An 18,041-nucleotide genomic window follows, 5' to 3' on the forward strand; every position below is an offset into this window, starting at 1 on the left:
TGCAGTGTACAGAGCTAACATGAAGAATTTGAGGGGCACCTGAGTGGCTCAGTTAAGCGTCTAACTCTTGATTTCTGCTCAGATAATGACTTCACAGTTCCCGCGTTGGAGCCCCATGTCAGGCTCTGCACTGACAGTGTGGAGCTTGTTTGGGATTCTCTCTCTCCCTCTCTCTCTGCCCCTTCCCCACTCAAGCACATGGGTGCACACTCTCTCTCAAAATAAATAAATGAACTTAAAAAAAAAATAATTTGAAGCCACAGAGGAAAAAAAATTGACAATGTCTCACCTATTCTGCGACATTAAACTCCATCTCCATCTCCATTTATATCTAAATAAATACACACAACTCAAACTGACACCTTCCCTCTTGTCTTCCCTTCTGATTAGGCAAAGGACAGCTTATCTGGTAGGAACTCTTGTTTAAGGTAGAAAATAGCAAATAGATTCACATCCACATCATTCATCTTTCAAGGTAATTAAACTAGTGGTAAACTATCCAGAACTTTCTGTTCTAAAAGGAATATACAAAAAAACAAGTGGTTTCTCAGGATACGTTTGGGTAAAGTTTATAGGTGTAAAGTCAGGTCTGCAGTACTTACCTGTATCTACCTTTCAACATTTCCAGATATTTTTTCATTTAGGAACATGACCTAAGTCCCATTGGAACTGGTTCCTGAACCTACCAGCCTTTACTAGGCATTTATACCTAACATACTCCCTCTGCCTTTCCCTCTTCTCAAATTTTTAACTCTCATAGCTTTTTTTGTACCCTTAAAAAATATGTAAACCAATTTCTCTGTTATACCATGAAACTTTTTCTGAATCTAATCAAAGGATACTGAAAAGCTCTCCTTCTTTTGAATTTCATAGCCCTTTGTGTGTCTCTCATTACCTAATACATTGTTCATTTACCGTTTTTTTCCCAATCACTCCTGCTACATTGCAAACTCCTTTAGAGCAGGGATTTTTCAGCCAGAGGATGTAGTAAAAAGATGTTGAATAAATGTAATAGAGGTGAACTTAACATTGCTTTAGAATGCTCAGCATCTCATTAATGTAAAAGAATGACAGCAACTGCAAATCACAATCGTTACTGGCAAACTCATCCAACAAAGTACATTCTATTTAGGTTACTGGAATGCCATACTCTACAGAACTGTGGAGTCCTTGACCTAGAGTACCATCTCCCTTACCAGCCTCAAACACATTCAGTGAAACAATTAAAGCAACACTGCAGGCTATGAATGCACCACTATGCAACATCCTCCTGCCTGATCCGCGAATTCATGCCATAGGATTTCAAAACTAAACATACAAGGCAAAAGTAAACATACAAAGATAAAATGGTCATACCAGTTACAGGTGGAAACATGTTTACAGGTCATAACAAGAAGTCATTTATTTCTTTACAATAACCATGAACTTCTAAAGTGGAAACAATCATCATTAGTATAACCTAGGACTAGCTTCATTTTATCTGCAGACTATTTTCAACCCCCCTAATACACTAATGTCACCATACAGACATCTCCATTTTTAAAGATTTAAATCAATAGCAACATATGAAATTCTCCCTAGGATGTGAATCCTTTCAGGGCAAAGATTCTGTTACTTTAATCTTTGTATCCCTGAACATAGTTCAGGATACATTGCCCAGGATAGAATAGTTGAGTAGTTACTCCTTAACTGCTCTCCAGATAAACACCCAACATTTAATAAGATGTCAAATTATTTAAACCAGCAAAACAAGAAAAAAAAAAAAAAACCTTACATCTTCTTATATACGAAAAAGCCAATTTTTCATTATTTTATTCAAGAAAGCATATACTTGAAAATACACACACAGCTTTTACTCTCATATCAATATCAAAAAGTACTGAAATATATTTACCCATTATATGATTCAGACACACCGGCAAAAGGCTCATTTTCACAGTTGGCATAAACAAATACAAAACTCAGCACAAGCGCAACTAAAGATGTGAGCAAAGCAAACTTCATTGTGTTTTTACATGTCATTTTGAGTTTTGAAACAAGTACACCACCTAAAATCTGACCAAGAGCAGCTCCAGGAATTAAAACAGCCCCTGATGAGAAAGAAGACACAGAGAGTGAGAAAACATACAGGTGTAGTCAGTTACCATGACAAATTGGGAAGCATCAAAAACAAGCACCAGTACTATTTTAACACATGAATGCTATCATGTGATTTATAATGTTTTGAATATTAAGATCAACAAATATTCTCTTTAGCTATACAGCCTCTGTATTTTGTGTTCATACAACAGACTGTCTATTAACAGAAAATCTGAAACTTTTATCAAAATCAGTAGTTTAAATTTCAAGAAGTGGCTATCCAAAATGATATATTATTCTAATAAAAATTTAATGTAGTAAAGTAAAATTATTAGATTAAATCTGAACAAAGAAAAAAATGGTTTACCTCCAAGGGTAGCTGCAAAGCTGGAAGACAATCCAAATTGATTTTCTATAAATTTAGGTAAAAATGTAGCAAATCCAGTAGTAATTAAGCCTTCTGAGGAAGTTGAAAAAACTAAACACATAAAGACAGTATTCCTCATCAAATTCTAAAGAAAAAATATAGTTCACCAAATGAATAATTATGATTATACTGCAAAATGTAACATTAAAATGGCAGCATGATGAAATGGCAAATTTTTAATAAACACAGTATAACTATCTATAAAATTTCAGCATTTCCTCCAGCATAAAAATGAAATATTAATAGCTTGATATATACAACATTGAGAAAATTTATATGTGGAGCACCTAGAGAATTGATAGGTGATTGATTCAACAGTAGGGTGACTGTGCCTTTATCATATGCAAAGGATGGGGTAAAGGAGGTAAAAGCCAGGTTGGAAAGGTTTTCTCCAGTATATGATAAACTTCCATACATTAAATCTACCCCTTGTCTGATGTTTTGAATTCCCATGTCTACTAAATGAAGAACTTGGTTATAAACACAGATGAGAATGGTCTCTTAGTATCAAATTTGTATTGTTCTATGAGTAAAGGACTCACTAGTTAAGAAACTTAGTTATAGAGTTCAGCAATTTTAAATAGGTGGATACACTGCTGGACTTCTCAGAATCTTAAACTATCCGAGGAGAGTACAGAGATTAATTAATCTAATATATCTGCCCACAAAGTGAAAACCAAATTATACTTCTGGAATATTAAGTGAAAAAAAAATTTAATTAAATCAAGCAAAATACACACACTCACAACCACTCACAGGAGTCTTGAAGAGGCAAGGCAAGAGAGTTAGAAGTCAGATCCAGATGATCTAACTTAAGAATAATAGTAGTGACAAAAAAGAGAAAAGTACCTGAATGAAAACATTCAATAATTTTTAAAAATAATAATGGCAGAAAACATTTAAATCTTCAGGTTTAAAAAGATAATGGATTTCTAGCAAGAATTAATGGGGAAAAAAAACACATACTTAGGCATAACCTAATATATTGCCTGAAATCAAAGATAGATGGAAATAAAAATGAATCATACTGACTTGGATGGAACTTCTCAACCACAACACATTTAACTAGAAAAGAGTAAGATAACATCCACAGAATTCTGGGACTAAAAGAGTATGATCAGAAAAGGTCCATTTAATCAGAAATATCATTCAGTATTCAAGGATACTTAGATGCTACTCTGTCTGAGGAAAACTAGCAATAAAATACTGAATCCAGAGGGATCTGAATCAGAATTGAGACCTCAAAGCATGAAACCATAAGAATAAAAAAAAAAGCAGTAATATACATAAAAATGGTAATATACATAACAATTTATAAAATAAATAGAAATATATGACATAGAACATAACTACTACAAAAGAAAATCGTTGTTGGGATTAAAAATCATGAAAAATGTCAGAAAAACACAAGAATGTGCCTGCATGGGAGGGAATAGAGTTAAAAGGTAAGATAAATCAATTAAAAACATTTCAGGCTTTCATTTAAGGAGGAAAATGAAAATGATTGAGAAGGAAATAATTTCAAATCTTGAAAAGGTAAAATTACAAACTCCTGTATGCACAAAACTTCTATGATGCTAAATGAAAGAATGTTTTTCTGTGCAAATACAACAGAACAGACCATAACACTTGTTTCTTTAATCTCAAATTCAAACCAAGTAACCACTAACTGCCACCTATTTCACAAGGGAAAAATACTGGTTAGACATTCTCTAATATATATTTATAATTTAGTGATAACTGATCTATTACATAAAGGAAGTGGCATGGAATAATGAACTATAGTGCTAAAGAGAAACCACTGAATATTGATATTGTCATTAAGACAACTCATGTTCTTTCAACCATTCTATCCTGGAATAGTTCTCATTTACTCAAAGCATAATAAAATTAAATCTGAGGAGTTATTTATTTATAAGAGCTAGAATTATAATAAGTAAGCAAAAATGCATTGTGAAAATATGTATATATATACTTATTTATATGTATATATAATATAAATATCTACCTATATATGTAGAGGAGGGTGTGTGTGTGAGAGAGAGAGAGAGAGAGAGAGAGAGAGAGTGCAAGCATGTATGTGTATAGTGTTATTTTACCTTTAAGGCAGCTGGAAAATCTTTAAAGCTTGTTCCAAAACTCTCCTCGGTGTCTTTTAAGGAACTACTCTTATCATGGTGAGTCTGGGAAATGCTTTCACCTTGAATTTTTGCAGTACCTAAAAAAACAGTAAATGTACTTCTTCTATCACTTCATTCTTCATTTTTTTAATGCTGACTTTTAATTTTTTTTAAATTTTTTATTCTGAAGTTAGTTAACCTACAGTGTAGTCTTGGGTTCAGGAGTAGAACCCAGCAATTCATCACTTACATATAACACCCAGTGCTCATTCCAACAAGTGCCTTCCTTAATGCCCATCACCCATTTATCCCACCTGCCCCACCCCCATCAACCCTTAGTTTGTGCTCTGTATTTAAGAGTCTCTTTGGGGCGCCTGGGTGGCGCAGTCGGTTAAGCGTCCGACTTCAGCCAGGTCACGATCTCGCGGTCCCTGAGTTCGAGCCCCGCGTCGGGCTCTGGGCTGATGGCTCGGAGCCTGGAGCCTGTTTCCGATTCTGTGTCTCCCTCTCTCTCTGCCCCTCCCCCGTTCATGCTCTGTCTCTCTCTGTCCCAAAAATAAATAAACGTTGAAAAAAAAAAAAAAAAAAAAAGAGTCTCTTATGGTTTGCCTCCCTCTGTTTTTATCTTATTTTTCCTTCCCTTCCCCTATGATCATCTCTTAATTTTCTCAAATTCCACATGAGTGAAATCATGTGATATCTGTCTTTCTCTGACTGCCTTATTTCGCCTAGCATAATACCCTCCAGTTTCATCCATGTTGTTGCAAATGGCAACATTTCATTCTTTTTCATCACTGAGTAGTATTCCATTCCAGTGTGTGTGTGTGTGTGTGTGTGTGTGTGTGTGTGTATACATTGTGTGTGTGTGTGTGTGTGTGTGTGTGTGTGTGTATATATATATATATATATATATGCATACATACATACCACATCTTCTTAATCCATTCATCAGTTGATGTACTTTAGGGCTCTTTCCAAACTTTGACTATTGTTGACAGCACTACTATAAACATTGGGGTGCATGTGCCCCTTCAAATCAGCATTTTTGTATCCTTTGGATAAATTCCTAGTAGTGCAATTGCTGGGTTGTAGGGGAATTCTGTTTTTAATTTTTTTGAGGAACCTCCACACTGTTTTCCAGAGTGGCTACACCAGTTTGTATTCCCACCAACAGTGCAACAGGTTCCCCTTTCTCCCTTTACTTGCCAATACTTCTTTCTTGTTTTGTTAATTTTAGACATTCTGACTGGTGTGAGGTTGTATCTCATTGTGGTTTTGATTTGTATTTCCCTGATGATGAGTGCTTTTAAGCATCTTTTCAGGTATCTGTTTGCCATCTGGATGTCTTCTTTGGAAAACTGTTTATTCACCCCATTTTTTCACTAGATTATTTGTTTTGGGGGTGTTGAGTTTGGAAATGCTTACTTTTTAACTGACACACACTTCTACAAGTTTATAAAACCATAACATAAGAAGCCAGTTCCTCTGTCAACAAAATTGCACAAACATTTACGTATATAATTTTTTCTGAGAGCTAGAATTATTACTATCAGCTAAGGAAGTTCCAACCAGTCTAAAAATTAAGATGAGACAATTCTGTTCCAACGATATATTTATCCTCTTTATTTAAAAATATCTCTTAGGGGCGCCTGGGTGGCTCAGTCGGTTAAGTGGCCGACATCAACTCAGGTCATGATCTCACAGCCCGTGAGTTCGAGCCCCACGTTGGGCTCTGTGCTGACAGCTCAGAGCCTGGAGCCTGTTTCAGATTCTGTGTCTCCCTCTCTCTGACCCTCCCCCGTTCATGCTCTGTCTCTCTCGGTCTCAAAAACAAATAAACGTTAAAAAATAAAATAAAATAAAAAAAAAAATAAAAATATCTCTTAAATTCTTTTCTTCTTTTTGAATGGCTCTCTTTTTCATCCATTATATATTAAACAATGTATGTTCGAGGTTCTTTTACTCTCTTAAGTTCTTTTTTTTTTCATTTTTTTTTGATGTTTATTTTTGAGAGAGAAAGAGAGACAGAGCACGAGTGGGGGGAGGGCAGAGACAGAGGGAGACATAGAATCAGAAGCAGGCTCCAGGATCTGAGCTGTCAGCACAGAGCCCGACATGGGGCTTGAACCCACGAACTGTGAGATCATGACCTGAGCTGAAGTCGTACGCTTAACCGACTGAGCCACCCAGGTGCCCCTACTCTCTTTAATTCTAACATGCTTCACAGATGAAGTATTTACCATGTATTATCATGTCTCTTTGATTTTTAATAATGGTACTGTGAATAAATCTGAGAAAACAGTCAATACATGGAATTATAAGTTGGATGGCCTGGGGTAGACAGGAATCAGTGAGACCAACTACTTCTACTCTGCCAACTTTCTTTTGCCCATTCCCAAAGTTAATCATCTACCTTTTACATGTAATAGAAACAACTATTTAATCTTCAGCCTAGAGAAAAATACTTTTATAGATAATTTGAACTACATGATTATATAGAAGCAAAGTTTTCCAGAGAAGGGGAATGGATGGATATTCTTTTCTATTAATCTTTTCTTTTTGGACAAACTGTCTAATATTGAAATATGGTGAAAAATTAGTATACTACAGCATTACTTTTATGACAATTGGAAAAAAAGTACTTGTTCTCTCATCAACAAATAACATCAATGATTTAAGGCAGATTACTTATTGGGTAGTGAGTAACTGAATACATACTAATAGTTTGAAAGATACTTGTACTTTGCATATACATAAAGCAAGATTCCAGACAACACACAGGAAACAAATTTAGTTAAGTATATAGTAAGAAAGTGCCTATGTACAGTTTTATTGATTTTATTACCTGGAAATAAAGGAAAATCATAAGTATTAAGATTGCTACCCAGTATTTCTTAAAGACAAATGTTCAAAAGTTTGCATAGGCAGACAACTGAAATTCTATAGAACAATGAATTTTCTAGGATTCTTATCAACTATACAAAAAGCAACAGTTGGCCTAGAATTGGAATAAAACTCTTTGATTTTAACAAAAATGAATACCTGGTAAATGTTTTGGGAAGCATAAAAAAGGAATTATCAAAGACCAAGCAAAGAGCCAACACAGAAGAAATCCAATCCACCACGCCCCCAGCCATCGTGGATCATCTTCAGTAATATCTATGCTATACGACAGAAAAACAAAATGTAAAAGTCAACTTTACCTTGTTCGCTAAAATTTAGTTATGATAACTATACTTTGTAATTCAAGTACATATATAGGGGAATATTATTACAACATTCAACATTTAAAGCAGAGTCACTGTGATGAATCAGACAACAGAAAGCAGGCATAAATGAAAACTATAATAATGGTTTACAAAGTATATCAAAATGGTACTATGACACAAAAGTGTAAAATATTTAAGAGTAAATATAAATATGCTAAATATATGAAAGCATACATAGAATTTCTAAACTACCTAATTTGGCTAAGTTTTTCTTCTCAACTATATTGAATACATCTTATAACAAATCACTGATCTGTGTTAAAAGCACATACACTGTGTCTTAAGGCATTCACTTAAACATAAAATTCGTTTTATTTATTTATTTAATTCGTTTTATTTATTTATTTATTGAGGTGTAACTGGCATACAATATTATATTAGTTTCAGGTATACAATATAATGTGATATTACCATATATTACAAAATGATCACATTAAGTCTAACATCTTAGCTGCAGAAGTATTTTTCTTGTTTTGGGAACTTACAAGATTTACTGTCTTAGCAACTTTCCAATATTCAGTACAGTATTACTAACTATAGTCATCGTGTTGTATATTACATCCCATGACTCATTTATTTTATAACTGTAAGCTTGTACCTTTTGACTCCCTTTACCCATTTCACCCATCCCCCACCTATAACATATAACATATCCAAATGGTAGCCACAAATTTGTTCTCTGTATCTATGGGCTTATTTTTTTGTTTGTTTGGTTTTTTTTTTAGATTTTACATATATATGAAATCATATAGTATTTGTCTTTCTCTGTCCGACTGTAAAGTTCTTCTTAATTTCTTAAGTTTTATAACAGTTCCCATCATTTTAGATCAAGATATTTCTGGGGCTCCTGGGTGGCTCAGTCAATTGAAGGTCCAACTCTTGATCTCAGCTCAGGCCTTGATCTCAGAGTCATGAGTTCAAGCCCCACACTGGGCTCCATGCTGGGCATGGAGCCTACTTAAAAAAAAAAAAAAAAGAAAAAAAAGGTTTCCCTCCCAAACACACCATTACTACAACTCATGTAATTCTCCACTGAAATTTAAAACCTTTCTTAAAAACCCAGCTCTCTGTTTCAAGGACTTCATCTGCACATCTTCTTATATAGTTTCTAAAAATTAACCTGGGACTAACAGCTCAAAGAGCAAAACACATATCCATGAGCACATTTTCTATTCATTACTCACAGTCACACAAAGGATTGCGTGGTTTTGATTCCTAGTGGTAAAATGAGAAAATATGGACTCACCAAAGGTTACTGACTTCTCTATATTCCGGAAAAAGAGAAGGTAACTCAGTGGTTAAAAGGAATATTTGGGAGTCAAAGGTCTACCTGGATTTATGTCTTAGCCACTTAACAACCTCTGTACATCAACTACCTTATAGGATTACTAAGAGAATTAAATGAAGAAGTATGTAAAATAATGTAACACACAAAACCTATAAAAAACTATAGAAAATAGTATGGGATAAATAAATATTACCTCTTATTATCCTCTATGGCCACAGCTGAAACCACACAATTGCAATTCTTATGACCATATCAAAGCTACTACAGCACTTAGTTTGAGAATCATAGACTTTTGAGACTTTTCAGGCTATCTACATCCAGCTAAATCTACTAAAAGCACAACTAATTTTGATTAAATTCTTCATTCTGAGCAATGCATGAAGTCCTAGAGGTGTATTTTGAAAATTTTCAGATGACTATTAAGCATCCGTATTTATGAATAAATTTATTATACTAAGGGGTGGTATGGCATTAATTCATGAAGCGCAGATAAAGTATTATATAAATATTGTGTGTATTCAGTTCTGTTTCCTGAAAAATCCCTCATGCTATCTGAGGAAATTCTTTGAAAACGTTCTATGATGTTAACATTATTAAAATAAAATAAACATATAAAAGAGAAAGAGATGTCGCCTTGCCTTTGTCCCATGTTCACATCAATGTACATGCTTAGCAGCTGTCCTCCCAACACATAACCAATAGCAGGGCCTAATACTGACATAGAATAGCCAATTCCTGGAAGAACAAAGACATTGAAGACAGTCAACTGTACAATTGTGCTTTGAAAAGCTTACAGCAGTGAAGACAAATATTTTACACTAGAAAAATCATGAAATGATTAGAATTACACCAAAATTACACATTTTCAGTAAAAAAATACCATTGAATAGTACTTATCAAGTCAAACAGCTTAAAAAATATTTTAAAAATAAATATAAAACATTTTAAATATAAATATTTATGTAATTCAGTGTATAAATTGTTAGACTGCAATAATCGCAATAAATCTAACAACTATAAATTCATGGAAAGTTACATTACGTTACTTGGTGGCAGAGGTAGTGCATCTACTACTACCCTTTGTGGATGGTGATATTAGCTACTGTTCACAATTCTTATGGAAAAAATGATGTGAAATGAGAAGCCTTTTCTATTGTGTAGACACTCCAAAAGCAATCTGTATTTTGCACTACAGCAGCTGATTTTAAAACCTGGATCTGGTCATTAGTCTGTTTCATAAAAGTAAGCCATTAATTTAAATTCCTGCACTTGAGGAACAGGGAAGATGGCGGCGTAGGAGGACGCTGGGCTCACCGCGCGTCCTGCTGATCACTTAGATTCCACCTACACCTGCCTAAATAACCCAGAAAACCGCCAGAGGATTAGCAGAACGGAGTCGCTGGAGCCAAGCGCAGACGAGAGGCCCACGGAAGAGGGTAGGAAGGGTGGCGAGGCGGTGCGCGCTCCACGGACTGGCGGGAGGGAGCCGGGGCGGAGGGGTGGCTCGCCGGCCAAGCAGAGCCCCCGAGTCTGGTGGGCAAAAGCGGAGGGGCCTGACGGACTGTGTTCCGACAGCAAGCGCGACTTAGCGTCTGGGAGGTCATAAGTTAACAGCTCTGCTCCGAAAGCGGGAAGGCTGGAGGACAAAGGGAGGGAGAGCTGCTGAGCCCCCGGACGACAGAGCTCAGTTTGGTGGGGAACAAAGGCGCTTGCCAGCGCCATCTCCCCCGCCCGTCCCCCAGCCAAAATCCCAAAGAGAACCAGTTCCTGCCAGGGAACTTGCTCGCTCCTCGCAAACACCCAACTCTGTGCTTCTGCGGAGCCAAACCTCCTGCAGCGGATCTGACTCCCTCCCGCTGCCACAGGGCCCCTCCTGAAGTGGATCACCTAAGGAGAAGCGAGCTAACCCTGCCCCTCCTGCCCCTGTGCACCTTGCCTACCCACCCCAGCTAATACGCCAGATCCCCAGCATCACAAGCCTGGCAGTGTGCAAGTAGCCGACGGGCCACGCCACCCCACAGTGAATCCCGCCCCTAGGAGAGGGGAAGAGAAGGCACACACCAGTTTGACTGTGGCCCCAGCGGTGGGCTGGGGTAAGACATCAGGTCGGACTGCGGCCCCGCCCACCAACTCCAGTTATACACCACAGCACAGGGGAAGTGCCCTGCAGGTCCTCACCACGCCAGGGACTATCCAAAATGACCAAGCAGAAGAATTCCCCTCAGAAGAATCTCCAGGAAATAACAACAGCTAATGAGCTGATCAAAAAGGATTTAAATAATATAACAGAAAGTGATTTAGAATAATAGTCATAAAATTAATCGCTGGGCTTGAAAACAGTATAGAGGACAGCAGAGAATCTCTTGCTACAGAGATCAAGGGACTAAGGAACAGTCAGGAGGAGCTGAAAAACGCTTTAAATGAAATGCAAAACAAAATGGAAACCACCACAGCTCGGATTGAAGAGGCAGAGGAGAGAATAGGTGAACTAGAAGATAAAGTTATGGAAAAAGAGGAAGCTGAGAAAAAGAGAGACAAAAAAATCCAGGACTGTGAGGGGAAAATTAGAGAACTAAGTGATACACTAAAAAGAAATAATATACGCATAATTGGTATCCCAGAGGAGGAAGAGAGAGGGAAAGGTGCTGAAGGGGTACTTGAAGAAATAATAGCTGAGAACTTCCCTGAACTGGGGAAGGAAAAAGGCATTGAAATCCAAGAGGCACAGAGAACTCCCTTCAGACGTAACTTGAATCGATCTTCTGCACGACATATCATAATGAAACTGGCAAAATACAAGGATGAAGAGAAAATTCTGAAAGCAGCAAGGGGTAAACGTGCCCTCACATATAAAGGGAGACCTATAAGACTCGTGACTGATCTCTCTTTTGAAACTTGGCAGGTCAGAAAGAATTGGCACGAGATTTTCAGTGTGCTAGACAGAAAAAATATGCAGCCGAGAATCCTTTATCCAGCAAGTCTGTCATTTAGAATAGAAGGAGAGATAAAGGTCTTCCCAAACAAACAAAAACTGAAGGAATTTGTCACCACTAAACCAGCCCTACAAGAGATCCTAAGGGGGACCCTGTGAGACAAAGTACCAGAGACAACACTACAAGCATAAAACATACAGACATCACAATGACTCTAAACCCGTATCTTTCTATAATAACACTGAATGTAAATGGATTAAATGCGCCAACCAAAAGACATAGGGTATCAGAATGGATAAAAAAACAAGACCCATCTATTTGCTGTCTACCAGAGACTCATTTTAGACCTGAGGACACCTTTAGATTGAGAGTGAGGGGATGGAGAACTATTTATCATGCTACTGGAAGCCAAAAGAAAGCCGGAGTAGCCATACTTATATCAGACAAACTAGACTTTAAATTAAAGGCTGTAACAAGAGATGAAGAAGGACATTATATAATAGTTACAGGGTCTATTCATCAAGAAGAGCTAACAATTATAAATGTCTATGCGCCGAATACCGGAGCCCCCAAATATATAAAACAACTACTCATAAACATAAGCAACCTTATTGATAAGAATGTGGTAATTGCAGGGGACTTTAACACCCCACTTACAGAAATGGATAGATCATCTAGACACACGGTCAGTAAAGAAACAAGGGCCCTGAATGAGACATTGGATCAGATGGACTTGACAGATATATTTAGAACTCTGCATCCCAAAGCAACAGAATATACTTTCTTCTCCAGTGCACATGGAACATTCTCCAAGATAGATCATATACTGGGTCACAAAACAGCCCTTCATAAGTTTACCAGAATTGAAATTATACCATGCATACTTTCAGACCACAATGCTATGAAGCTTGAAATCAACCACAGAAAAAAGTCTGGAAAACCTCCAAAAGCATGGAGGTTAAAGAGCACCCTACTAACGAATGAGTGGGTCAACCAGGCAATTAGAGAAGAAATAAAAAAATATATGGAAACAAACGAAAATGAAAATACAACAATCCAAACGCTTTGGGACGCAGCGAAGGCAGTCCTGAGAGGAAAATACATTGCAATCCAGGCCTATCTCAAGAAACAAGAAAAATCCCAAATACAAAATCTAACAGCACACCTAAAGGAAATAGAAGCAGAACAGCAAAGACACCCCAAACCCAGCAGAAGAAGAGAAATAATAAAGATCAGAGCAGAAATAAACAATATGGAGTCTAAAAAAACTGTAGAGCAGATCAACGAAAGCAAGAGTTGGTTTTTTGAAAAAATAAACAAAATTGACAAACCTCTAGCCAGGCTTCTCAAAAAGAAAAGGGAGATGACCCAAATAGATAAAATCATGAATGAAAATGGAATTATTACAACCAATCCCTCAGAGATACAAACAATTATCAGGGAATACTATGAAAAATTATATGCCAACAAATTGGACAACCTGGAAGAAATGGACAAATTCCTGAACACCCACACTCTTCCAAAACTCAATCAGGAGGAAATAGAAAGCTTGAACAGACCCATAACCAGCGAAGAAATTGAATCGGTTATCAAAAATCTCCCAACAAATAAGAGTCCAGGACCAGATGGCTTCCCAGGGGAGTTCTACCAGACATTTAAAGCAGAGATAATACCTATCCTTCTCAAGCTATTCCAAGAAATAGAAAGGGAAGGAAAACTTCCAGACTCATTCTATGAAGCCAGTATTACTTTGATTCCTAAACCAGACAGAGACCCAGTAAAAAAAGAGAACTACAGGCCAATATCCCTGATGAATATGGATGCCAAAATTCTCAATAAGATACTAGCAAATCGAATTCAATGGCATATAAAAAGAATTATTCACCATGATCAAGTGGGATTCATTCCTGGGATGCAGGGCTGGTTCAATATTTGCAAATCAATCAACGTGATACATCACATTAAAAAAAAAAGAGAGAGAAGAACCATATGATCCTGTCAATTGATGCAGAAAAGGCCTTTGACAAAATCCAGCACCCTTTCTTAATAAAAACCCTTGAGAAAGTCAGGATAGAAGGAACATACTTAAAGATCATAAAAGCCATTTATGAAAAGCCCACAGCTAACATCATCCTCAACGGGGAAAAACTGAGAGCTTTTTCCCTGAGATCAGGAACACGACAGGGATGCCCACTCTCACCGCTGTTGTTTAACATAGTGCTGGAAGTTCTAGCATCAGCAATCAGACAACAAAAGGAAATCAAAGGCATCAAAATTGGCAAAGATGAAGTCAAGCTTTCGCTTTTTGCAGATGACATGATATTATACATGGAAAATCCGATAGACTCCACCAAAAGTCTGCTAGAACTGATACATGAATTCAGCAAAGTTGCAGGATACAAAATCAATGTACAGAAATCAGTTGCATTCTTATACACTAACAATGAAGCAACAGAAAGACAAATAAAGAAACTGATCCCATTCACAATTGCACCAAGAAGCATAAAATACCTAGGAATAAATCTAACCAAAGATGTAAAGGATCTGTATGCTGAAAACTATAGAAAGCTTATGAAGGTAATTGAAGAAGATTTAAAGAAATGGAAAGACATTCCCTGCTCATGGATTGGAAAAATAAATATTGTCAAAATGTCAATACTACCCAAAGCCATCTACACATTCAATGCAATCCCAATCAAAATTGCACCAGCATTCTTCTCGAAACTAGAACAAGCAATCCTAAAATTCATATGGAACCACAAAAGGCCCTGAATAGCCAAAGGAATTTTGAAGAAGAAGACCAAAGCAGGAGGCATCACAATCCCAGACTTTAGCCTCTACTACAAAGCTGTCATCATCAAAACAGCATGGTATTGGCACAAAAACAGACACAGAGACCAATGGAATAGAATAGGAACCCCAGAACTAGACCCACAAACGTATGGCCAACTCATCTTTGACAAAGCAGGAAAGAACATCCAATGGAAAAAAGACAGTCTCTTTAACCAATGGTGCTGGGAGAACTGGACAGCAACATGCAGAAGGTTGAAACTAGACCACTTTCTCACACCATTCACAGAAATAAACTCAAAATGGATAAAGGACCTGAATGTGAGACAGGAAACCATCAAAACCTTAGAGGAGAAAGCAGGAAAAGACCTCTCTGACCTCAGCCGTAGCAATCTCTTACTCGACACATCCCCAAAGGCAAGGGAATTAAAAGCAAAAGTGAATTACTGGGACCTCATGAAGATAAAAAGCTTCTGCACAGCAAAGGAAACAACCAACAAAACTAAAAGGCAACCAACGGAATGGGAAAAGATATTTGCAAATGACATATCGGACAAAGGGCTAGTATCCAAAATCTATAAAGAGCTCACCAAATTCCACACCCGAAAAACAAATAACCCAGTGAAGAAATGGGCAGAAAACATGAATAGACACTTCTCTAAAGAAGACATCCGAGTGGCCAACAGGCACATGAAAAGATGTTCAACGTCGCTCCTTATCAGGGAAATACAAATCAAAACCACACTCAGGTATGACCTCACGCCAGTCAGAGTGGCCAAAATGAACAAATCAGTAGACTATAGATGCTGGAGAGGATGTGGAGAAACGGGAACCCTCTTGCACTGTTGGTGGGAATGCCAATTGGTGCAGCCGCTCTGGAAAGCAGTGTGGAGGTTCCTCAGAAAATTAAAAATAGACCTACCCTATGACCCAGCAATAGCACTGCTAGGAATTTATCCAAGGGATACAGGAGTACTGATGCATAGGGGCACTTGTACCCCAATGTTCATAGCAGCACTCTCAACAATAGCCAAATTATGGAAAGAGCCTAAATGTCCATCAACTGATGAATGGATAAAGAAATTGTGGTTTATATACACAATGGAATACTACGTGGCAATGAGAAAAAATGAAATATGGCCTTTTGTAGCAACGTGGATGGAACTGGAGAGTGTGATGCTAAGTGAAATAAGCCATACAGAGAAAGACAGATACCATATGGTTTCACTCTTATGTGGATCCTGAGAAACTTAACAGGAACCCATGGGGGAGGGGGAGGAAAAAAGAAAGAAAGAGGTTAGAGTGGGAGGGAGCCAAAGCATAAGAGACTGTTAAAAACTGAGACCAAACTAAGGGTTGATGGGGGTGGGAGGGAGGAGAGGGTGGGTGATGGATATTGAGGAGGGCACCTTTTGGGATGAGCACGGGGTGTTGTATGGAAACCAATTTGACAATAAATTTCATATAATAGAAAGAAAGAAAGAAAGAAAGAAAGAAAGAAAGAAAGAAAGAAAGAAAGAAAGAAAGAAAGAAAGAAAGAAAACATTAAATAAATAAATAAATAAATAAATAAATAAATAAATAAATAAATTCCTGCACTTAGTGAATCTTCCACTTTAACTTGCAGCAGAATTAAACTAACCTTATTGCTCTGATACTTAAATTTTTGCCATACATAACATTTAAATTTTTACCAAAAAAGATGTGTACATTAGTATCTTCATATATTACCACTTTCTGAATTTTTTATTAATTGCTGAGATTCTCATTCTCATATACAAAAGAACAAAATATAACATATTCAAAGCTAAGCATGTGTCAATGGCAAAAATGACTTATATACTTGACCAAGTCTCCAAAGTAGAAGCCATGCAAGATGATCTGGAAACATATAAGAATTCTGAAGGACCAGAGTCAAGATTCTGAAGAGGGACATCTAAAAAAATGGGACTGATTTTTTTCCTACATATAGTGGCTGATTCTACAAGAGACACTGGGGGTTAGCAATCCTTGGTAGTGTCTGGGAAGGAGGGAAACCAAAGTTGTAGTTCAGGGCCCCTAACTTGGAAGTTATTAACTTCCTCTACCCTACATTTTACATTGGCACCTAGGAGGCTATACTCTAAAAGTAAGGGTGAATTACAAATAGACTTGCTCACAAAGTAAATACAGCTTTGCTTCAAATAAACTCAACCTGCGAAGTCAGATAAAGGGCATCCCAGACTGCAGTGTTCCCAAATATATCAGAGATTGGGAGTTTATTAAAAGACAGAGTGGGGTTTGGAGAAAAGTGGTACAAGTATAAAACACCTTTGTCAAAGTGAAATGAAAGAGATCCACAACAGATTCCTCAGAACTGAAGATTACCAACTGGAAAATACAATTAAGTCAGTAAATATTTATCGAGAAGCACAAAAAATAAAAACAAAGGATAAAAAATACAGAAAAGAGTAAGAGATGAAGAATGCATTAAAAAAAAAAAAGGCTTGGGGTGCCTGGGTGGCGCAGTCGGTTGAGCGTCCGACTTCAGCCAGGTCACGATCTCGCGGTCCGTGAGATCGAGCCCCGCGTCGGGCTCTGGGCTGATGGCTCAGAGCCTGGAGCCTGTTTCCGATTCTGTGTCTCCCTCTCTCTCTGCCCTCCCCCCCTCCCCCCCCCCCCCGGTTCACACTCTGTCTCTCTCTGTCCCAAAAATAAATAAACGTTGAAAAAAAAAAAAAAAGGCTTAGCATACATGTAATTGGAGTTCTAGGAGAGGAGATAATAGGAAAGAAGTTATATTTAAATAAATAATTATAGGAAATATCCTAAAGCCAATGAAAGTACAAAACAACATGTAAATCCAAAACATGTAAATCCAAGTCATATAAATCCAAAACAAGTTAAATAAAAGGAATTTTGCACCTATACACATCATATAAGTAAAACTGAAGAAAATCATATCAAACAGAAAAATCTTAAAAATGCAAACATATATAAGAAACATTGGAAGTGAAAAGACAAAGAAACAGTATTTTTAAAGTACTGAAAAAAAAAATCAACGGTCAACTAGTTATCTATTCCCAGTGAAAATATTTATCAAGGAAAAGCGTTAAAAAAAATTTTTACTTAAAGAGTCCTAGAACCTTTGTGATA

At 37.1% G+C, this 18,041-nt stretch overlaps 1 protein-coding gene across 4 annotated transcripts in view; it reads right to left on the bottom strand.

Moving 5' to 3' along the window:
* Positions 1–18,041, bottom strand: part of SLCO4C1 (solute carrier organic anion transporter family member 4C1) — an 84,914-nt gene that overhangs the window by 20,538 nt on the left and 46,335 nt on the right. For all 4 annotated transcript variants that reach the window (XM_045499435.1, XM_045499445.1, XM_045499456.1 and 1 more), the window contains exons 4-8: positions 9,822–9,918; positions 7,669–7,790; positions 4,606–4,724; positions 2,447–2,591; positions 1,895–2,090 (exon numbers count right to left, since the gene is read on the bottom strand). In XM_045499435.1, coding sequence (XP_045355391.1) covers positions 1,895–2,090; positions 2,447–2,591; positions 4,606–4,724; positions 7,669–7,790; positions 9,822–9,918 — 679 coding nt within the window. The remainder of the gene's footprint in view (positions 1–1,894; positions 2,091–2,446; positions 2,592–4,605; positions 4,725–7,668; positions 7,791–9,821; positions 9,919–18,041) is intronic.

This window comes from Leopardus geoffroyi, chromosome A1 (assembly GCF_018350155.1).
Source record: "Leopardus geoffroyi isolate Oge1 chromosome A1, O.geoffroyi_Oge1_pat1.0, whole genome shotgun sequence".
NCBI classification, from domain to species: Eukaryota; Metazoa; Chordata; class Mammalia; order Carnivora; family Felidae; genus Leopardus; species Leopardus geoffroyi.